This window comes from Nyctibius grandis, chromosome 9, assembly GCF_013368605.1.
Source record: "Nyctibius grandis isolate bNycGra1 chromosome 9, bNycGra1.pri, whole genome shotgun sequence".
Lineage (NCBI taxonomy): Eukaryota > Metazoa > Chordata > Aves > Nyctibiiformes > Nyctibiidae > Nyctibius > Nyctibius grandis.
The window spans coordinates 12,434,548-12,457,446 of NC_090666.1; the positions used below are offsets into that span (position 1 = coordinate 12,434,548).

The 22,899-nt window shown below is 39.3% G+C and overlaps 1 protein-coding gene across 3 annotated transcripts in view; it reads left to right on the forward strand.

Moving 5' to 3' along the window:
• Window positions 1-3,754: 3,754 nt before the first annotated feature.
• SESTD1 (SEC14 and spectrin domain containing 1) overlaps window positions 3,755-22,899 on the forward strand; it is a 58,716-nt gene continuing 39,571 nt past the window's right edge. The window contains exons 1-5 of one of the 3 annotated variants that reach the window (XM_068407803.1): window positions 3,755-4,089; window positions 7,198-7,260; window positions 7,942-8,044; window positions 16,240-16,319; window positions 21,897-22,005. In XM_068407803.1, the coding sequence (XP_068263904.1) occupies window positions 16,265-16,319; window positions 21,897-22,005 (164 nt within the window). In that variant the 5' untranslated portion in view covers window positions 3,755-4,089; window positions 7,198-7,260; window positions 7,942-8,044; window positions 16,240-16,264. Of the gene's footprint in view, window positions 4,090-4,258; window positions 4,467-7,197; window positions 7,261-7,941; window positions 8,045-16,239; window positions 16,320-21,896; window positions 22,006-22,899 lie in introns of those variants that run through there. The other 2 variants (XM_068407804.1, XM_068407805.1) reach the window with 2 other exon arrangements.

Sequence of the window (22,899 nt, forward strand, 5' to 3'; positions counted from 1 at the left end):
CAGGACATACAATCCAACAGCCTCTAGTACTTGGAAGGATATGATGAGATCAGAGTATGCTTTATTGTTTCTACCTGAGCACTAAGAAGCATATGAAAAAGACACAAAACCCCCCCAGTTTCTTCAGAATCTTGCAAAGATTCATACTGCTGTCTCTCCTTACAGACATGTCATTCATGCAAAGACCTTTATAAAACACCGACTTCCTTTTTTTTTAATAATTTAACTGAAGGACTTCAAAATTCTGGCCAACATAAGACAGCTATTTAAAAGATTGTTTTATACACCCTTTGATAAGTATGAATATAACAAAACATCCTTCAGAACCTGCTAGGTGCTGCCTACACAGAGTGCCAGGCTTTCACCTTGTGCTAATCAGTAAATGCAGTCTCATGAGTTTGCGCTATTTGGGACTCAAGTTTCAGATTCTGTTAAGAGCACAATTTAAGGCTTTGTTGCTAATTGTTTCAGAAGAAACAATCACTCCTCAGTTCAGGATTAAAAACTAGTATTTGTGTTTAAAAGGGCATTTCAAATTTTTATGCTAATAGCAGGTGAATGTGACTACCTTCAGAAGCCAGTGAATGGTAGCTCACATACTGAGTACTGTAGCATATCTTTTGTTTGTTTCTGTGATGTTTTGAATGTGCACTGAATGCTTATATTTTTCTGTCACTTTCACTTCCCAAACCTCCTGATACTGTTTATCAACATAGAAGGGACTTTTCCCACTGTTTTGCCAACATGAATCTGGCTGTATGACAAATACATAAGGCTTTAAAGTAGTAGATGTCTCTGCTGCTTACCCGTGAATACGATGATACCATCTTGTTAGGATCATAAAGCTCCACATACAAAACATTCTTCAGTTTTTATTTACAATTCATAACTGCCAGCCTACACTAATCCCACTGCATATAGTTATTTGCTTATTTACTGTATATAGCATTCATGAATTCCAGTGGTCTGCTAGTTACATCTCTAGCCACTTACACTGGATAGTGCTACCTTATGCTAATTTAACTACTCACGTTCTTTTTTGTGCTACAGGTAAAAACAATTGTCTACCCGTTGCATGGAGATGTGGAAGCAAATAACAAGCAAGCCAGCAGAATAAATCCTGTGTATAAATAATAGAATAAATCTATTCCAGGTGGAGGGCCGCATCTACCTGCACCCAATGGCAAGCGCAGCAAGAGCAAAGGTGCGTAGCGGGCCCATGGGGTGCTTCACAGGATTGCCACTGTCACACCTGGTGGCACCTGGGGCCAGTGTCATGGTGATGAGCTGGTATCCAGTAGAAGTGTGTGTGGGTTTGCTTTGTTTTTCTTTGAAGGCTGATTTTTCTGGAAGTGCAGCAACTGAAGCTGGAAGCAGTAACTCTATTGTGAGAGCACTGCTCTGCCTGTAACAAAGGCTCTGTTGTGTTGGCACACAGCACAGTGCCCAAAGCTCGGGATGTTTTCAGCCTATTTACTTTTATTCGTATTTGAATAAATCTGGCATGGCTGCTGGAGAGTAAGAGCATATATTAAGGCTCGTTTTAATCAAATGGATCTTTGATACAAAAATGTACTGTGATTTCTTTCTAATGGCAGTTTGCATGGCGAAGGCAATTAACTACAATTCTAAACTGCTAGTGTGACCTTAAACAAAATTAATCATGTCCTGGCAAATTGCTTGGCAGAGTATACATGGAAAAGGAAAGTCAGAAAACCTTTTACAACATCTTGCTACTCAAACTAGCACAGCTCCAGCCAGACTACAGATGACAGCAACTTCTGGATTGCTCTGTCTTAAAGCTTTGGAAGCCACTGCATGAGTTCTGTCCCTTCTCTCTGCAGAAGGAGAAGCCTTGTTCAGTTATTGAGAAGAGATTCCGGTTGTGACCAGAAAAACTGAAAAGGAGAAGTTTGGTCTATGTTCTTTTGGCCTAAATTTATCTTCTCTTCTCTCAAATGTAACTGTGAGAAATTTTATTAGGATTAATTAGTTGATGCATACTGAAAAGTTTGAGATCCACAAGCCAAACCAAAAGTATCAAAAGTGCACAATCTTGTCCTAAATAGATATACTTTCATTTATTGTATAGGCGATGTGATAGGAATGGTACACAGAATGTAATGTCTGCACTACAGAGGCTTTTAGAAGTGTGAAATAACAAAGAAAAACTCAGTATGGCAGTCAGCTGCAGTTTCGCCTTTGTTGATTTTAGTTTTGCTCCTTTTAAAGATTAAAGGTATATGTGTCAGTGACTTCCACTGAGTTTTCACTTGTGCTAGACATTGGTGCTGGGCATCAGATCACTTATCTGGTGTTCTGAAATACTATTGGTCTTTTAGTCAGATTACAAAGATACAGCCCATGGGATCTTAAGTAAATGTTGATGAATAGTGAAAGCTTCTTTCTGTTGTCTTACCTTCTGACCACAAGTATGCAATAAATAAGCATAAATGTAGAAGAGTGACCTAAAAGTTGTATCTGGAGCATTCTTAAACCACTAGTGCACACATTTAAAATATTGTTAAAATTTTCTTCTTTTAATAAAGTACAAAATAATTTATATGGTTCTCTATAGCGATTACCTTTGGTGGGAAGCTGATGAAGATCACTTATCTGTTTATCTCTACAGGTTGTTAGGGAAGGTTTTTTGCTCTTCCTCTTCTTTTGCTGCTGCTGTTTTAAGTATTCCTTCAGGAAAGAAAGAACCAAAAGAGAAGGTATGTTCTCGAGGCTAACAGGCCTTGGCTCATAGGTCTCCTGAAAATTTTAATGACAGTTCTTTATCTTTAGCTCTTGCATGTCCAATGGGTTGTGCTGCTGAGCAAGGGACAGCTTTCTGAGTCAGCAGAGGCCAGGGGTGAGGTCAGTACCACAGGCGTGCTCCGATGGTGACGCTGAGGGCGATTGCTACAGCAGATGTTGACCGGCAGAACCACCAGGAAAGGGGGCACACAGTGGCCGTTTTGCAAACTGTGTTTTGAGGGGAGAAACCAAGCAGTTGCAGCCTCTGTGAGACAGTTTTCGTATTTGGAATGAGATACAGTAAATTATATTCAGTCGCTCTGCAAATAACAAAGCAAAATTACTGTCAAGATAGAGTTTGCAGAAGCCAATTCCTTTTTGTAAGAGCCATTATGTAGCCTAAAAATGATGTGTTCAGCAGGAGATTTAAGACTGACAGCAACTTGACCTAGGGCAGTTAGACTGAAAGCAAGACAAGTGTACTGGCTGGCTTTCCTCACGGCATTTCTTTCCACATTTTTGCTTGTATTATTTTAGTCTTGGCATGACAGTTTCAGGATGTTTGTCCAGGAGCCTGAACAGACAATAGGTTATTAGCTGCAATCTGGGGAAAACAAAATATGCTTTAGTGCTGTGATTACTGAAATACTGATGGCAAAGGGCCGCAGGTGGAGGCCGACATCTGCCTGAGGCATTATCAATGCCCAGTTTTCACCTGTGATCAATTTGGCTTGCATTTAACACACAGGCACATGCATCTCCAAATAGCGACTACTATTATCTTAACAGGACTGCTGGTGCTAAAAAGTCTGTGGTCAGTCAGACTGCAGCCTGTCCTACGCTGGACATCTGCAATGGCCCCTAAGTCACTGACAGGAGGCCGGGGCGGCGGGAAGGGGGCCGCGGCGGGGCTGGGCCGCGGCCTCCGGGGCGCAGCGCTCGGCACCTCCTAGCGGGGCGGTGGCGGCGCATTGTCTCCCGGTGGGGCGGGGCTTCGTGTTGCCGTCTCTCGGCTGGGCCCGGTCACGGTCCCGCGCAGCTACCGCGGCGGCTCCGCGGGAGGGGCGGGCGGTACCGCGGCTCTGCGCCCCGCAGGCGGGGGAAGCTGAGGCGAGGGCTGCGGCGTGGAGGCGGGCCCGGCAGAGCCCGGTGCTCGCTGTCTCCTTGCCGACGGGGAGCCGCCCCCGTCCCCGGGGGCTGCCGCCGGGCCAGCGACGCTGTGCGAGGTGGCTGAAGGCAGCCTCCGCAGCCTGGCCGGAGCGGGCGGGTCCAGGCTCCGCCCCACGTCCGCCCGCCCTGCCGCAGGCGTCCTCCCAGCCCGGGCACCCGGAGCGCCGCAGCCGGGTGAGTAGCCGCGTCCGGAGAGGCTCTTCTCTCGCCCCAGCCCCGTGGAGGGGCGGCCCAGCGGCCCCGGGCGCAGCAGAGGCCCTGCGGCCTGCCCGCGCTTTGTTCCCGGGCGGCGGCTTTGGAGCTGTGGGGCGCCCCGCTGCGTCGGCGCCCGGCCCTCCCGGGGGGCGGCGGTGGCCCGGCCTTGCGGCAGGGCAGCCCTCCCGCGGCCGGTCTCCCTGGCTGGTGCCGCATCCCCGTGGCAGGCGGGCGGGCTGAGGGGGTACTTGGCGGCTGGCTGCGGAGCTCGCCGCCTCCTCCTCCCTCCCGCCCGCCCCGTTCCCCTGCCCCTTTGAGGGTCCCGCCGGCTGTTCCCGGGCCCGGGGGCACGGCAGGTCGGTACAGCCTAGGGGAACCCGCGCAACAGGTTTGGGTATTGTTCGTGCCGCCGCTACATACGTGGCGGTGGTGGCGGGGGGTGCTCCCGGGTGGCCACCGCCGCCGGGCCGGGGCCTGCCTTTGTGCGGACGGCGGGTGCGGGAGGGCGGCGGCCCCCTCCCGCCGGGCCCCGCCGCGGGTGCCACGGCAGGCTCGGGAAGGAAGGAGGGAGAGGGCTTCGGGCAAGGGAGAGGTGCCTGGAGGGAGACGGGGACGGGAGCCGGCTCCCCGGCTCGCCGATCCGCTCGGCTTCTCGCGGGGGTTTTCCCGGTGCGTCGCCGCTGGTCAGTGCAGCGCGGGCTGGTGGGGACGAGTCACGGCCGTGTCACCGCCTGGGCGCCGGGCGCTCCTGGTCTGCGGGGAGCGCTGCCTGGTCGGGAAGCTGATTCACTGCTGAAGCGGTGGTTGCTCAGAGACACGGTTGCCATTTCTTTGATTTTTGACAGGTCCATTGTCCAGCAATTTTGCCTTTCTCCCCATAACTGTAGTGTCCCTTCCTGCCCCTTAACAGAGCTTTTTAGCCAGGCAGTTGTAGGAACGAGATGCTTTAAAGCACCCTTTTTCTTAAAGAGCTTATACGAGTCTATGGAAGCAACTGTAAGAGTGATTAGTGGAGAATGGTTCTTTGTTTTTTGAGTTTTTGTAACGTTTTTAATGAGCAAAATTGGTAAGGCTTATATGCATGGGTATTAGTACATGCTTTTGTCAGTTGTTCTTTCATCTTTCTTCATCCCAAAGGAGTTACTGGTCCTCTGCATTTTTAGTATTGCAGTGTGCTCATTGTCTAACGATTGGATGTTGACTTTGTTCACACATTAAAATTCACTGTGATGAGGAAGTTCTGGGGTTTTTTTCCTCCTTTCCTCATTCTGTGACATTGTCTGCTAAGATTCAATGTCTAGTAAATAAAGAATACTGTTATTACCTTATAGGAACAGTGATGGTGATGAACTTCTGCGCTAATAAGGGTTCTCGTTTTTCTGAATGTGAGTTTTTATAGTCCTAGTCCAATTGTCTATACAAAGCAGAAACTTGAGGAGGAGAAAAGGGGGAAGGCAGAACTGAAGCTTGGTCAGAGAGGCCTATTGCTCGCTGGTAAGGTGCCGATCATGCTTTGCTGTGTCAGGTGAAAAAAAACCCAAACCAAAACTAGGAGCAACTACAGTGTTCTTTTAGTGATGGGTTTTAGGATTTTGCACAATTCTTTATGTCATAAATTGCTGCTTGAAGAATCCTGTAAAATCACCTCAGCCAACTGTTTTCCTGAAGTAGTATGCTAATAGATGATATTTTATTTGCAGTTTAGATGTTCTGTAACATCAGTTTTCCTAAAATCAAAAGTTAAGAGAAGAAAATATATGTATTTTTAAATTTCTTACAAGAAGCAGTGCCATGATGTCTCCTGCAGTTGTAGGCTGTAATTCTAAATTGGCTGTGGAATTACATTTCTCAGTAAAACTTAGGTAAATGGGAAATATACATGGGTTTGTTATTTTCCAGCAGCAGAATAAAGGAGTCAGGTGAAGTTCAGCTCAGTTTCAGTTGGCTGCTACTCAGGAGTGGTAGTAGGGAGGGGAACTGGAGGTACTTGTGGAAGAGACTAGATACATTGATAGTGAACTTAATACAATGCTGCATAACTGTCAGGAGTCCTTAGGAATGGAGTATGAAGAGGAACACCTTTATTTCCCAGTGACTATGAGGGGTTGGGGAAATACAGAACGCATTCAATAGGTAGCTTCTGATAAATTAGGCAAAGCCTACCCTAGAGTTGTGTAGGGATAAGAAATGATGTTGCAGGTCTTCCACTGTGTCTCTGTTCAAGCTGTCTTGAGCATTTACTATTGATATTCTTGTTCCTGATCTATGGGTGTGTACTCTTGCCTTCCCTCCATCTTTTAGAGGCTGCTAGTTTATTTGCCTGACTAGAAAACTTCCGGTAATGTAAGTGTGTTTTAAATTAAAACTAGTTGTGAGAGAGATTACTGTAATGACTGCTGCATCTAAGTAACTGTAAAAGCTATGAAATGTGTTTAGCATCTTGGCTTGGCCTGTAACACAGTATATACTAATTTTGAGTTTTTGGATTTCGTTGGTGGGCAGAATTTGATCAGTTACAAGTTTTCATCCAAGTCTTAAAGCATTTGCTGAGGTTTTACGTTTGATGCTTATCTCTTAATTCTGCATCTTCTAATACAAATAGGGATTATTTACCTTAATTCAAGTTATAATTAGCTTTTTTTTCCCAAATTTTATAGCAGTGATTAACTTAGTTTGTAGGAATACTGTCTTTCTCTTTTCACAAAAAAAACCCCTAACACTGTTCCATTTTCAGTTCTGCCTAAAACTCTGTGTGGATTGCCTATGACTGAAAGCATACTACAAGGATTCTGGTTCTTGTTACTTTCCCACTGCTTCCGGTGCTGCCTCAGGAGCATTGCCTGCTAATTATAAACAATGTTGATGTCTACCATATGTTTTGGTAGAAAATACGGGATTCCTGCTGTCCCACTCAACTCGAATGCCTAGCTTAAAAGTATTTGTGAATATATAATGGAAATGTTGACTCCCCTATCATGTAGCTTTGTAATAAAACCTTGTTATCAGCCTCAAAGGAAATAAAGTTTTAGATTGAGTATTAACATCTAAAAATATGGTCAAATACTTTTTTTTTATTTAAATTTGCAGAATCCAGGATCTGGAGCTCAAACTCATATCCCTAACAGACAGTGTTGCATTCCAGTACCAATGGTAAGTAAGATCAATCTCTTCCAAAAATAAGATCTTTAAAATTTTCATACAATATATTTTGTTCTTATGAAGCTTTTACACTAATGAATACACTGCATAGAACAGTATCTTTGCAATTGGTTTTGCACAAACTTATTTAGGCTGTAACTCACGCCTTCTGTAACTTACCTACTTTACTTTGTTTTCGTCTTGTGACTTTTAAAAATCTGTAAAAGGTGCTATAACATAACCAAAGCTTCTGATACTAAAGTTATGTTACCTAGTTTGGCTTAGATACTATAAAATAGTGCAGCTTGTGTTACAGTGTCTCACGTAGTGTTAGTGTCTCACACAGAGAGTAGTGTTTGCAAGTGTATTAGAGGGTGTTTAAGCATAGGACTGGAGATACATGAATTCTGATTTAAAGAAGGAACTGTGGTTGTGGGTGAGAGTAAAGAAAGAAGTTTTAAACACATTGAGGTAGATTGTTGCTGCTCTGGGGTTGACAAGCTTGTGCACAGAAGAGAAATGAGAGACTTGAGCACCTTGAGTGAGCAAACAGAAGAATGCAGTGGCAAAGCTTTTTACTCTTTAGACTAAATGAAAGTGAATAGATTTTTGAAGTGAGGATATCCTTACAGCAGTCTCTAAACTCGACAAGAAAGCAAGTGAAATCAATATGGAGTGTTTTCCTGTTTCTAGGTGAGAAGATGAGCTCCTGTGTTTTGGACAAGCTGACGTTTGGAACTCTGGGACATAAAGAACTCATTAAGAAGGAAATTACAATAGTTAAGAGGAGATGAAGGTATGACTTCGGTCTTCACAGAATCAATGATTTAAGGGAGATAGATGTAGTAGGCACGTCAGAATTCAGAGCCAATCTAAACTGCCACGGTGTTGGCAGAGTTGCATTTGAGATGTCTTCTTAGAGGGAGATCATGAAGGATAAATGTTGACCAGACCAAGTAAGGCCAAAAAAAAAAAAAAAGGTGTTGGAATAATAAGATAAATGGATTTGATGATAACTTGATGTTTTTGTCACTAAATGACGTGTATGGATGAACTTGAGAAAATAAATGGCCCTTCTTGAGGGAAAGGGTCGGGATGGACACAATACGTAGATGAAAGGTTCCACGGCTTCTCTACTTTTAGGTGTTGGTAAAAGCAATGGTTTCTTTCTAATCAGTATACTTGCAAAGCGGCTTGGTTGTTTTCTCTCTGCTAGCATAATGTTTGCTAATTCTTTCATGTTACATTCTAATTTGGCCCTAGAAAAAATTTATCAGTGGAAAATGTATGAGTGTTACATCTATGCAAAGATGCTCCAGGTAGCAGTTCAGAGCACTTGATTTTGTATTCTCTGAAGCATGTGATCATTTATTTATTTATGATAGTGGAATGCTACATGTTTTATTTTGAGGGGGTGGGAGAGAGGAAGTGCTGTGGTTACTGCAGGTGGTTGCTGTGGCCAATTTAACTTGCGGTTTGCAGCTGAAATGTTCAGAATTTTTAATGTGAGCACCAAAAACTGAAGACATCTGTGCAAGTTGGGGAAAGATTTATTTCTCTTGCACACAGTAATTCAAGAGCAGCATAGATAATTATTTTTTTGTATAGCAATGAATTTGTGTAATTCTGAAATATTTTGAAATTTAAAAATGTGAATGAACAAGGTATTTGTGTACCAGGTCTGGCATATTTCAATCTCTTCTCCATTCATGTTTAATTAAGATTAGCAAAGTTCTCAAATTACTTATTCCTTATGAAGGGATTTTTCTTGTTATCCTCATTGTGTCTACCTTGTGTGTTGTGCAGTGAGGGGGCAAAGCCACTACCATAAAAAAAATACAGAGGAAATTGTTCGGGATGTTTCAAGGTCCACACAAAGTCTTACTCTTGAGGAGGGAACTTTTTTGGTCAGGTGTCAAACCTGAAGTTTTAGATATTTGTAAATGGTCTTTTTGTTAGCCTGTCATTTGTTTTCTTCTTGCTTTGGGTCAGTTTTCTCCACCTAAAAAGGATGACTGCTTTTGTGTCTGCTACACTTATGGCTACACACCCCAGCCTTCTTTTCCTCTCAAACAGTCCCTTGCCCTTTCATACCCCCTGCCACTCTATATGGCTTGTGGTTTAGAAGAGCATTTCTTTTTGCTTCCATTTGGTTGTAGTGCCACTATACTGGGCTGAGAAGTGATTCTGAGGGCCTGAGCCACACGTGCTTGTAACCAATGCCAAGTATGTGTATTGTTACGAGGTTGTAGATTGTTTTCTTATATAAATGTTATAAAAGGAACAAGAAGTTCTAATGTTGCACCCCAGAGGAAAGTTATTTTTCATTTGCTCCACACTGCCAACAGTTACACTCATCAGTGCAGCTGTTTTTCTTTTGACTTTGTCTTTTGACTCGGCTGCTTATGGCCTGGAATTGTCCAATCTCTTTCCTCCCGCTGTCTTAGTTTTATGAAGTACTGAAGGCATAAGAGCCCTCTGTGATCTTTCATCGCAAACTGGTTTTGTGATGTTAAAGAACTGTTAAAGTTCCTTAAAGAACTGGTGATAAGGTACTCATTTCCCCCATCTCGTTCTTGCAAGCTTTTATGACTTAGGGTTTGTTTGGTTTTTTTTTTCAAAAGAGGGAGCTAGAAGAGGAGTATGTAATTTTATTCTACTATTCGTTGATTATTCTTCTTCCCCCCACCTGTGACTCAAAAACTATTTCTGTGGGAGAATTTACAATCTATGTGACTTCTGTCTTGTTTCCACATGATCTCTAAGTAAAATTTTAAGAGCTGAACCTGAGATTTCTTTTTTTTTTTTTTAAATGGATCTTAGGGAAGTGTGATGAGGAAGAGAAAATGTGTGCTATGCCTTGAACATAGCATTTCAGTTGACCTATTGCTATGTAGAAAGTAGTGGAAGAAGCAACCTCCTAAATTGCATCACTTTGTGTATTCTGTGCTTACTTGATACTGTGAAGTGAGTTGGGACTCAACCAGATGACGGCAATTTTTGCAGTTTTGGCTGCCTGTTGCAAGGGAGGGTATAATGTAGATCAGAGTCTTCTGTTGCCTGTGGTGACATCCTACAAGGGCAAGCTATAGGGTTCTGCAGGAAGGTAAATACGGGGTCTCTGTAAATGTGGCAGAAAAGGAAATGTGGAGATGCATTCAAAACTTGTGACTTATTTTCTCTACTATTCTGGATTAAAGAAGTCTGAAAACTGCCGTAATTTAACATATACCATATGTGTTTGGCTTGGCCTTGGGCTGGAAAGGGTAGAAAGCTCTAGGAAGCTATCATTTTGTATGTCATGTTGTAGCATCATTACAAACTTCTGCATGTGTTCCTCTGGGTTGGAGCAAGACTGCTATCTGTGGACATGGCCTTTGAATCCAAAGGGGTGCTATACTTTGAGAGAATGCTAATTACTGCACAGTATCCTATGCTTGCCCTCCTTGTATGAAAAGACTGAGGTGTTGGTATTGTGTTTCACAGCTGTACATGCAGATGTTATTGTGCATCCTTAGTTATATTGTTTCTGTGCTCGGTACTCTGTTCTTTCCGGCTGATACTTGCTCTAAGTCTGAGGAAAAGCTCTACCATTCTGTGAAATGAATAGTTGACTGAGATCAAAGTTAAAACTTATAAGCACAATGTCTTTTTCTTCTTAGATGGCATAACCTCTCTTATTCACTTGTTCTTCATGTGCTGGTTCACTATTCATTACATTGCTCATCACTTTTTTGCCACTCATCTTTTACTTCACTTCTCACAAATTGCTGAGGGGGGGGAAAAGGGTGGGAAACAAATATGGAAGATGGGTTAGATAGAAGAAGTAGTTAACAGGCAACTCTTCTAAATCCTATTATTAGCTATATTTGTACTAGAAGACAAAGTGTACAAGGTAAGCCTTGAACATGTAGGTGAAAATGGGGCAGAAGAAATGGAGTTTTTTCAAGCTTAAATTTGGTATGGCTGTGAAAATGTGCTTTTGGATCATGCCGTAGCAAACTGTTAACCCTAGGTTTAACCAAAAGTAGAGCATGTTTTCAATCTGTCCATTCATCTGCTGTCACAAGTTGCTGAGTTAGTGTACTATATATGTGTAATGGAAATGACATTGTATTGTGTTTTGCTTTAAAATGAAACAAGCTTACATACTGATGAAATCTACTGAGTCTGTGGTTTTTATTTTCTTAATCTTTTAGTGTGAATTAACAGATTATGGAAGAACAAGAATATTTTGTGTACAACTTGAAAATCAGGCACAACATAAAACTTCAGTATGCCCTTTTTATGGATAGTTTTTACAGATAGTCAAAAAGAAAATAATCATAACTGACCAAAATGGTTGAAAAAGCAAAAAACCTTGATTTGATCTTTCCTAAATATGGGAGTTACCTTTTCTCCTGAGATCGTAAAGGTCTCTAACATTAAAAATTTTAGTGCTGCTCATAATATGTTAGAGTAAAAACCAAACACTGCATTTGAGTACCTAAGCTGATGTTCATCTGTCAGGTTTTATTGTTATTTTGAAACTGTCCAGCTGAGTAATCCAGTTCCATGTGCTCTTTAATTGAAAACACCATTAACAAATGAATGCTTACAGCCTTTCTCTGGTTTTTAGGCAGATTTGGTGCGCTTCTCAAATTACCCTGGGGTATCAGCCCTGGTGACACCTTTGTTTGTGTTCTCTCTGTGCAATTTAGGATGTTATCTCTCCCACAGCTTTAATGTAGCTTTAAAGGAAGGTGAACTAATAATCTACATAGATAATTGTGATATTCAACTTTCTCTCTCTTTTGCACATGCATTTTATTTCTTTGTGGGACAGAAGCACTTTTTTTAAGCTGATCCAGGGAAAGCATGGGGTGGTGCTTTGTGGGTTGAAGTTATCATCTGAAAAAACTTGCATGCTGGCTTCAGGGAACGAAGCTGTTCATTTTGAAGGTCTGCAATTCAGAAGTTGATTTAAAAAAAAAAAAAAAAGAATTTCATCCTATATAACTGAAGCTTTTTTTTTTTTTTTCCAGTACTTCAGAATATCTATTGTTATTTGCGCTATTGTTGGTGCCTGGACTTGCAAGCTGTTATAGGTTTGAATGTAGCTGCCCATCTGCTTCTTGGTTATTCACAGGCAGATATATGGATTTCCTTCTAATCTCTCAAGTCTTCAAAAACATTAATGAATTAAACATCACAATACTCTTGTAAAAAGGGAATTAATATATAACATTTCCATTTTACAGATGGAGGGACTGAAAGAAGGCTAAAAGGGATAAATGACTTGCTGAAAGCCATATGTATATTTCATAGCAGAACAAGGAATAGAAACCAGATTTTTTTTTTCCCCTGACTTTTAGTCCTGTGTTTAACAGACCAGCTACACTCTCTTGCTTAATACATGATGAGGGAATGAAGAAAGTACTCGTCCTTTGAAAATTGCAATAGATGCTCGTGAGCAGACTAACCGATTTGAAGACCTTGCACCATGTACTGAGAGTATTAAATGTTTCAGATCTAATGAATTTGGGTAAACATGTTTATATGAATTCCTGTTGAGCCTGAATTTGTTTTGATTGTTAATGTTTTTGACTAGTGGTTCTCACTGGGATGCTTAGAAAGAAAACACCTGTTAATTGCAGAGCAGCTTCTCTCTAACATCTTCAGGGCATCTTACTTCCAGTCATCTAGTCGATGCCAGTCTGTCAACTTCTCCCTCTGCCCTCTCTCTTTAGTAGACTTTAAAATGGTTTTTAAACAGTGTCTGGACATTGATTCTTATTTTTTTTTTTTTATTAGATGAGTCTGGAGATGTGTAGCAGAAAATGCAGGTGATATTCTTCATTCATCAGAAATTATGCACTCCAGTGCTGAATTACACATAGTTTATATTGTGTGTGGCTTTTGGGGTTTTTTTTGGAAAGAATTTCTAGAATTTTAAACTGTGTTGGGTAAAAACAATGTAATTTACACTCTTTCCAGAGCCTAGATTTGATAGGGGATGCAGCCTACCAAGTCATGATTTGATTTCACATTGGAGTTCAGCCTGAAATATTGTTTTCATGTTTATCTGTTCTGTAATATTTTTTTATTATTATTTGTTTATTGTATCCCCAGCCTCCAATCCTCCCCCTAATGTATACCTATTTCATTTAAGTTTGTATTTAAGAGAATTTTCTTCACAAGTAGTAGTAGTTTCTGCTCGGTGGGGGGGGGGTGGGGGGGTTGGAAGAATTTTCTGTTTCTCTGGAACACCTTTCAGATATTTAGGTTTTAAATACAAATATTATATGGATTTAGTCCATTTCCACTTTTCTGTGGAAATCTTCAAAAGAATGAATACATTGTTGGAGATTAAGATTGCTGTATTGATTTAAAAACTTGAAAGCCCAGGTCTTTCTAAACAAGTTCAGTGAGGTTCTTGAATATAGTTCTTCTATTTAGCATGTTTCCTGTATACACAAGTTTTACAATTTGGCGTATGGTATTTGAATTGGCAAAGTAGATTGCAGGTGGGCATGCAGCACTCTAGGTTGTTTCTGAAATTCAGCAAACAGATTTAACCTCTTTAATTTGTTTCATATCTGTAAAATTTGAGCATATAAATGTTATGTCTTTTGTTTTGGAAGTGATAAAATGCAGCTTCTTGAAGTATTTCACTTTCCTGAAATGAAATCTGTTCTCTTCAGTGCTCTTGTTTTTCTTCTGTAGCTTTTTTTTTTCTATTTAATGAGTCCAAATGCCTTTTTTATTGATGAATAGACAGTGGATCCGTTTCTTTCAGCTAAATAGCGGTATCACATTGAGCAACACATCACTCTTTTCTCATTCTAAATTGAGAGCTTGATGGCCAGTTTAAGAGCCTGTTGTTTTGTCTTCCTCCGAACAAGTTAAGACTTTACATTTTATTTGTAGGTCTAAATATACTTATCTGGTTTTTAGCAGTGTACCTTTTTAAAATACCTTTGACAGCTCCTAGTGGAGAGTAGACGCCAGCTCTCTTGAAATGGTTTCACTTTCCAGTATGAAAAAAAGACGTTTGGCTTAATTCATCCTGAGATTCTTTTGGAGTGTTAAAGATAGAGAGGGCTGTTAAACCTTATTTTTAAACCTGAAGTGTTTTTTCTGGTATGCTCTGACAGCCTGCTGTAGTGAGAGTTTTCTTCTAGATGGAGCACATCAAAGCTCTCACAGAAGAGAGGTAATTGAAAACTTCAGGAGTTTCTGGAGCAAAGGCTAGGTGTTTGAAATTATTGGCAATTGTTCTGACTCACCTCCGTCCTCTCTGAATGAACAGAATGCTTCCTTTGGTGCCAGGAAATACTGAACAAAAGAACTATTTTGATCCATGGACAGTTCCACTACTGTGGCAGAAAGCCAGGCAGTGCTTTCAGATTAAATAAATCGGTCTTTTCACAACAGCAAAGAAACATGCTCCCTAGAGTCAACAAGTTGATGAAAACTTCTGTTCATATGTGAAAGTATGGAGATAATGAAGTGTGTGTGTATAGGTTTGGGCTTTCTTCATTGATTATAACCAAGAGCCATTTGTAATTACTTTGAAATATAACTTGGGGAGGAGAGGGGAAAATCATTATCAGGTACATGTTCCACATCTGAAGAAAAAAGAATACTGCCAGAGTTAAATAGCTTTCCCAGGGTGTTTTGAACGTGATATTTGAGGGACAAAAAAGACTGCCTGGGTAATTCTTGAGTTTTGTGTTTTATGCAACAAATAACCTACAAATTCTTGTCTGAAGCATACAGGAAGCTTTAATAGGATGCTTATTTGAGTAATTGCTTGAAGTGCAACCTCTCTTGGGACTCAGTTTCCTGAGAGAACTGAATTTTGTTTGTTTCATTCTGTAATATGAGAAATGTGTATTTTATATAATTGACAAAAATGACACTTAAATATGGGGATTTTGGGGTAAGGGGTGGGAATGAACACTGTGGCATTACACTGGAACAGAGAGGGACAGTAAAAAGTTGTTGAAATGTTATTTCTGTTACATAATAAAAAATAATTGTAGTTTTTTTCTTTGTAATGAAGCTCATTGTTTTAACAAGAAAAGGAGTAACTAGTTTTACTTCAGGCTCTCTATTTGGAGTTCTTTGTTTTTTTTTCTTCTTTTTCCTAGGTAATTTATAATTTTGATTCAGTTAACTTCCCCCCCTCAGGAAAAGAAAGTTCTATTTGTGTGCATGAATGCTGAAGTATCCAGATAGAGAACTCCAGGTTGTAGTCTGAAGCCCCGTGCCAGGAATTAAAGAAAAAAATATTTTTTATCTGGTTTTTATTTTGCCTGGTTACTGGTGCATATCTTGAATTATGTATTTCTGTGCCGAATTAGTTTTTTTTTTATTATATGGATTGATTTGTGCAAGTATGAACTCAGACTTAACAAGCAGATGCTAGTTGCTACTTTGTGTAGGCTGGAAGAGGAGGTTGCAGTTCAAGCAACCCATTGATTGTCAACGAAACACAGAAGCTTAATCACAGTGAATTGCAGTTCATAATGCAATAAAAATGGGATGAGGGTAAGAAGGGATTGGGAGACAAAAGGAGCAGAAGCATTCCAGCTATAGGGTTAGACACGCTTATTCTGGCTGTTGGATGTTTTCTTTAATTGAAGACCTGGTAACGGCAGTGTCCTGACATAAATGCAGCATAATGTATTTAAATAATTACTATATTTCTGGTAATGTAAGACAGACTTTTTATATAAATTACCTCAGTGTCCTCGGTTGAGATTCTGCTTTGATTTTATTTTTTTTTTTTTTTTTACGATGAGGATGAGGAACTCATTAATTAAAAAGATTTACATAGAAAAATGCATATGATAATATTTTTTCTTCAGTTTTTACAATAGTTTGGATTTGGTTACAGTGTTCTGTGCTTCCTTCAGAAGAGTACGAAAGTGTTTTGGCCAGTGCTCATTCTAGTGAAATGTAATTGATTTCCACGCTTGACAACGTTAAATTCTTGTGTTTCAGAGCTGTGAAAATTATCTGAAGTAGAATGGAAGCTTCAGTAATATTACCTATTCTGAAGAAAAAATTGGCTTTTCTTTCAGGTATGGTTTCTGTTTTCCTCAATTGGTTCCTCCATGCATAATTTGCTTGTATTCGCTGGATGTATTTAACAGAGTATATTGTTGGTTAGTGCTTTGTCATATTTCAAAAGAATCTCTGAAACTTTTAATCTAGTAGCCAAGCTATTGCTGTTGGCATTTAGCACTTGTTTTTGCTGCAGCTTGTAACTCATCCCACAAATGTGATGTCATGATGTTCATATATAAAAGAATGATGATTTAGCAGACATCCAAGAATAATCCTTTCTGGGTTTTTATGTGGTTTTATATTTATGTATCACAGAGTGAATATTTCCAGGATTTTCTTTAGAAAATTTTTCCTTCCTTTTCACCCCTGTCTTTTCCTCCAGCATAGAAACAGATGGAAACAGAATTAGCCATGCATTGCAACATTTTTATTATTGCCAAGTAGTTAATTCAGGCAAGGCTGGAATTATCGTTGTATTTATTAAAACTTCTTGAATCATGGATTGTAGGTAACTTTGTCTCCTCCCTGTGCCAGAGAAAAACAAAAGGGAATACTTAAAATGATGAATGACATTCTCTTGTCGATTTCACTGCTGTTATAGATAGCTGTGTTAGTTCTTGCTGTTTGATTGTCTACACTAGGATAATTTGCAGAACACTTCTCAACTTCACAAGTTGAGAAGTGTTGCCATAAATAAATATTCTTCTGGTTTGTTTAGCTAGTCTAGTTTAAACCTGCTCCGGTCACTTGAAATGTGAAACCTGTTCCTTTGTTCATAGAATTTGTTTTGCTTTGAATTTACCCACTGTTCCCAGCAATTGCAAATCAAAACAATTCCTGTTTAAAAACAAACAAACAAAAAACCCCCACAAACTCAACTTACATTAAAGCCTGGGACAGTGAGCGATTTCTTCTCTAGTAATAGCAAATGCATAGTGTGTTGGCTGTTCAGCATTCTACTGCCAGGGGAAGCTCTCATTAGCTAGAGTGCATTTTCAATTTGCTATTAAAGCTGCCCAATCCATTTCAAAATATAGATGTTCTTAGTGGAAAGTAATTTATTGAGTGGCAGTTGAAATGCTAGGAACCTCGTTGAACCTACATATTTCTAAGTAGGTTTGATCTTTTTGGAATTGTGTAGTATTAATGGGTGCTTTAATTTAATGAACGGTAAAGATTCATGCAGTAGTTCTTTTAAGTGTTCTTCAGTGTAAGTAAAGGAACCTGACAGAGAAATCAGTTCATCATGTCTCTCTAAAGCAATTTTATTCCATATAGTGTCATAAATAAAAACAATGATTAAAAACAAATCAGAAAAATCATATTTTAGGAAAACGTTCTCCAGTATTTATATGTTGAAATCTCTTGCTATTTTGAGTTAAATGGTACAAAAAAATGTTGGCCCTCCTGCCTTCTTTTTCTGGAAGCAAAACAGAGTGGTTTCTAATGGAGCAGTGTTTCCTCAGATTTAGAATCGATGGCTCTTTAACTTCCATGTTGGTAGGTCATTACAAATAGCAGGGAAAAACATGCAAGCTACTGACTCTGCAAAAAACCTGAATAACCACTGTGGTGCAAAATGAATTAAAATTTTTTTTTTTTGTGGTGCTCTTAGTTGCTCTCCTTAACTTAAACGTCTTTCCAGCTTATAAACTACATCACTTCTGAGTTACAACACACGTCAAGTTAATTTCTCCTGATTGTATTTTTCAGGTTTAATTCTAAGCCTGAAGACTCAGATAGTCTGTGTGTAGTGCTTTTTTGTAAGACAAGGAGGTGTTTGCCATGCCTAAAATCACAATGTGATTGGGTTTACCTCACTGAACATTGTATTCTGAAGGTGGTGGTAAATATTTATAGAATCTTTAATTTTTAGAAAGGAGTTACAAAAAATACAACCAAGATCAAAGAACGACTTACTTTACTGATAAATTAAATAATTCTTATTGTTTAGTGTGTTAGTATTGGGAAATGTTAGACTACATCCATGGTAGCCATGACTTCTTAACTGGTAACTTCAGGTAATATTCCTTTAAAGCCTTGTGCTGTTTTCTTCAGTATTTTCTTTAAAAATACAGTTTTGAGAAAATTATTCTTAGATGCATAAAGATATACCAGTTGTATTTTACATAAATGACTGGCCATCATTTTTCAAGGAGGAAAAGAATCAGTGATAACTCCTGTCTTGTTCTTTTTTTGTGCTATGGCAGGTTGATGGAATATTTACCTGATCTATATATACTTCAGTGCAAGAAAGCTGCACAAAAATCACAGTGCAGCAGGATACAGACGTTTGGATCTTTTCCAGTAGTGTTTGCAAGCTGGGGGGAAAAACCTGTCAGTTGTTACACAAGATAACTTGTCATGAAACTCTGTAATTTAGATAATTACTGTAGTCTTTTTGTGAAATGCCAAGAGATTATAGTTTTTGGGTTTGGTTTGTGTTTTCTTAGTTCAGCAAATGCTGTTTAAATCCAGATACAAAAGCGAGAATTTCTGTGTGTCTAGTGTCTTGCATGCGTGGGCTTCAAGTGCCAATTTTGAACTTTCATTAGTTAGACCCAGTTCAACGGTGGAGTCTTTCAAGTCTGTGTAAACAAAACGTGGACTACTATTAATAGTTAACTGCTTTTGTGGGGCTGGTGTTTGTCTGTATCATGAATCCAGAAGTAACTTTGAACAGAACAAATCCCTTCCAGTTATGAATCAGCTGTGGTAAGACTAAATCTCTATAAATGCAAGATGAAAACGTGTTTTTCTGAAAACCCTTGCTTCCCCAGCCATGTATATATTCATTAAAATGGACAACTTTAATGCTCCATCTATGAGTTCATGGGTAGGGGAGGAGAGGGAGCTGTTAGATACACATTCTTACAAATATATTATCCAATAGAGTCCTGAGCTGCTGCCATGGCTCATGGAGTTTCGGACCCTGGAAGTTGGTTCAAGGTGACCCTTCTACTGCTCCCTGTAGAATTACCTTCATAACCTCTTGGTTCGTTCTTTTTCTATGACAGGGCCACTCAGTTTGATCACCAAATTCTGTCCAGTCTGTGTTTTTAATTTTTATTAATACTTGTGACAGTGTTTTCTTGCTTCTCTGCTCAGTAATTTTTTATAGTTCCTCCATTTTACAATGTGTAACCCATTTTTGAACATGTCTGTTGCAAATTTTACTGTCAACAAATTTGTTTTCTATATTCCTAAAAACTGCTACCCTCCCTTCTCTGAGGTTTTCCTTACAGATATGGAAAGACCAAAATGAAGCCTGAACACTTAAGGAAAGGCTTTTTTATCATTTTAATTGTTTTAGTCTTGTTGAGAGATGGTAGCTAACAAGCTGCAATTGAATCAGTATGGCTTCTGAAGTATTATTTTACATCCACAAACTTACTGTTTTCCTCTTATTTGTTGGATTTAATGTGCTCTCACTAAGCAGTGTAGCAAATGGAGAGAAATTCTTTTTTCATTGCAAGTGTACAGATGAGATCAAATGTCCAGTTTTTAAAGCATTGAGGTATTTTTCCTTTCTTTTTCTCCTGCTTCCCCACTCCAATTTTCAGGCTTTCTGCCATTCAGAGACAGAGAAAGGTGGTAAATAACTGTTGCTTTAAACTGTGACGCCTTAGTTTCTGTGGGAAGGATCTATCTGTTTGTCCTTTCTCATATAGCACCACCCTTTAATTCTTCTGCTTAGAAATATAGTTATTAAAATGTGCTGTTTTCCAGCAACAATTCTCCCCAAAAAAAGAGGAAGGGAGGGGAACACAACTATTGCATTGGACCACTTAAAGCAGTAGGTCCTTTATGAAGATGTGGAAAACACATATGTGTCAGTGGATCTTTAATACACTTTGGGGAGTTAGCACAGCTTTGGAAACAATGAAAAAACCTATTGCAATTAAGATACCAACATATTATAATCATATGAATAAAATGGAAAAGGCTTTCAGCTGCTCTAGATTGTGGAAAACTTACTTTGAAACTGGTTTAATGTAGATATGGGTATTAGTTTAAAATAAAAAACCTCAAGGATTAAAAAACACTCTCAAGCTTTAAGATGACTGAAGCTGTGTTTAATAAGCTGTAAAATCAAAACACTATATCCTTCTGGAGTATGTTTGGATTCATTAATGTTCTTTGTTTCATGTGCAAATTCCCCTTCCCACTTCTCATACTTTCCTTCCTGTTCTCCCCATCAAAAAAACCCACCAAAATATGTGATTGGGTTTTGAAATTAAGATCTTTTCTTTTTGCTGGCTATAGACATAGATTGAATAGCAGAGGGGAAAAAAAATAGATAAGCTGGTTTGTTCAAAATGGTGAATACACTAACTAGATGAGTTGCTTCAAATTAAGTGGAAAGTGTGTCATAGCTACCTTTGCCCCTTAATCTTCTGATGAGTTAACAGCCATTTAGGGGCACATGTTTTGGTCTCAAGGCCCTCTGCCTTCAGAAGATTACCAGTGATGCCCCTGTACTTGGAGATGTGGTGATAATAGAAGAGTCAGGTGCATACCTGATTTCCTTCATGTTACAGTATTTGCTGATTGACCCTTTCAGGGAGCTGTGTCAGTATTTATTTTTCATGTGATCTTGTTGTATTCAGTGGATTTGGCTTCAGTTCCAGTTTAACCTATGAGTAAGGACCTAGTCCACTCCATTTTGGTTACTGGTTCATGCCTGTGTGGCTCAAAAGTCAATCTTTTAGAAGAAAGACCAGAAGAGAAATTTTCAACTTTCCTTTAAAGATCCATATTTTTTTTTTGTTTTTTAAACTGTACCTTTCCAGAGACTTTCTTGAGTCTGTGTAGTCAAAACCAACCCAAACCACAGTTGCAGAACATCTACTTAAATGTAGCACATCAGCATCACCTAACACTTGATCTTACTGGATCTCATAATGGATATAAATGTGAGGTCAGCTCTTGCAGTATTTTTGTTGCTGATATTGTTTGTGTAACTTTTACCAGAAGGGTTTGAAAATGCATATGAAGATTAAAGCAACTGGTTGGAAATACTTATCTTAATTGTGAGGTGACTGTTACATGTTTGTAAATAGGTCTGGAAATCTTATGTGTTTGATGAATGAACTACCAATTTAGAGTACGTGCCATGGGCAGCATGTGTGGTACAAGATCCTCCTTTGTGTAGTTGATGTTTCTTGGAGGTGGTGTGTTCCAGTGGGAGGGAGCTGCAGGGTACATGCTCACCTTGGAAGCTTACCAGGTTTCTGTCAGGCTGGTAGTGTAGAAGGTCTAGGAGATACTTTTAAAAAATGTAATTTAGATATGCAAAAATAATGCTTCTGGAAAACTTGGTTTGTGTTGTTTATGTTGAAAGTACTAGATGAAAGACTATGTCAGCTACAGATGTGGTCTATGCTCTGAAGCCTTGATGATGCCTTAAATATCAATGTGATGAATGAATCCTCACAATTGAGAGGTGAAATGTCAGTTGTGTTTTTTCACAAGCAAAAAATTTAAAGATTACTTTTATGATGTGTTTTGAGTCCATGTAACTACAAAGTATTTCTTTTACCTTAAAGCCATCACAATACCTTTCTAATCACTTTTCCCCCCCAAAATAGGAGGGAAGGACAGAAGAAGTGGCCTCATTCTGACAATTCCATTATGCCTTGAACAGACGAGTATGGACGAACTGAGTGTCACACTAGACTACCTTCTAAGTATCCCAAGGTGATTTCAAAGGCATTCTGTTCAGGACTGCCTTCTTTTCCAGTGGTGGAAGGGATCTTTTTATTGGTTTTTTGTTTTATTTGCCTTTCAATACCAAATTAATTTTACATAAATGTTTGTTTAAAATGTGATACTGTCTGACTGAATTAGAAACATACATCCCAATAAACTAAGGGATATCTACTAAGGCTTGCATATGTCCTTTTATTCTTTATATCTGGCTTTTTTTTTTTTTTTGCCTTGTGTATTTCCTCACTCCTTTCTTGGGGTATCTTTGGTAATTTCTTTTTAATGACAGTGCACTTAAATTGCTATGTAAATTAATGAGCCATTCTATTGAAACTCCTAAGCTTACAAAGGTAACATGGCCCAAAGTAAAACAGCATCATCCTCTTTCTCTGCTATGTGCCTAATCTTTGTAGCCTGTAGTGCTTAAGTTTGCACTGAGTCTAAAAGCATATGAAGTCTTACTGAAGTTAGTGAGCAATAATGTTAAGATACTGCTTGAGTTGGCTGAATTGATCCAGAGATCAGTCTTTCTCATAGCTTTGTTTTGTTCTCTTGTGCCACTGATTTAAGAAGGAAAGAAACCCCTCAGATAAATGCTTGCTTTTGTATCCCCTTAAGTTCCTCTTCTGGAAACAGAGGAACAATGGCATAACTAAAGACTATTTAGTGTACTGAAGTATAACTGTTTTTAAAACACAATTAAAAGATCTGATTTTTTTGTAGTTAAGACTGTTTAAAAAAATGGGGGGGGGGAGAGAAGCAAAGAATAAATTCAGGTTGCTTACAAGTAAAACATCAATAGATATATGAGTATATTGCACAACATTTTAGTTGTGGAAATTTTAGGGTTTTTCAAACAGCTTGTTGTCTTTTGTAAAGTGATGA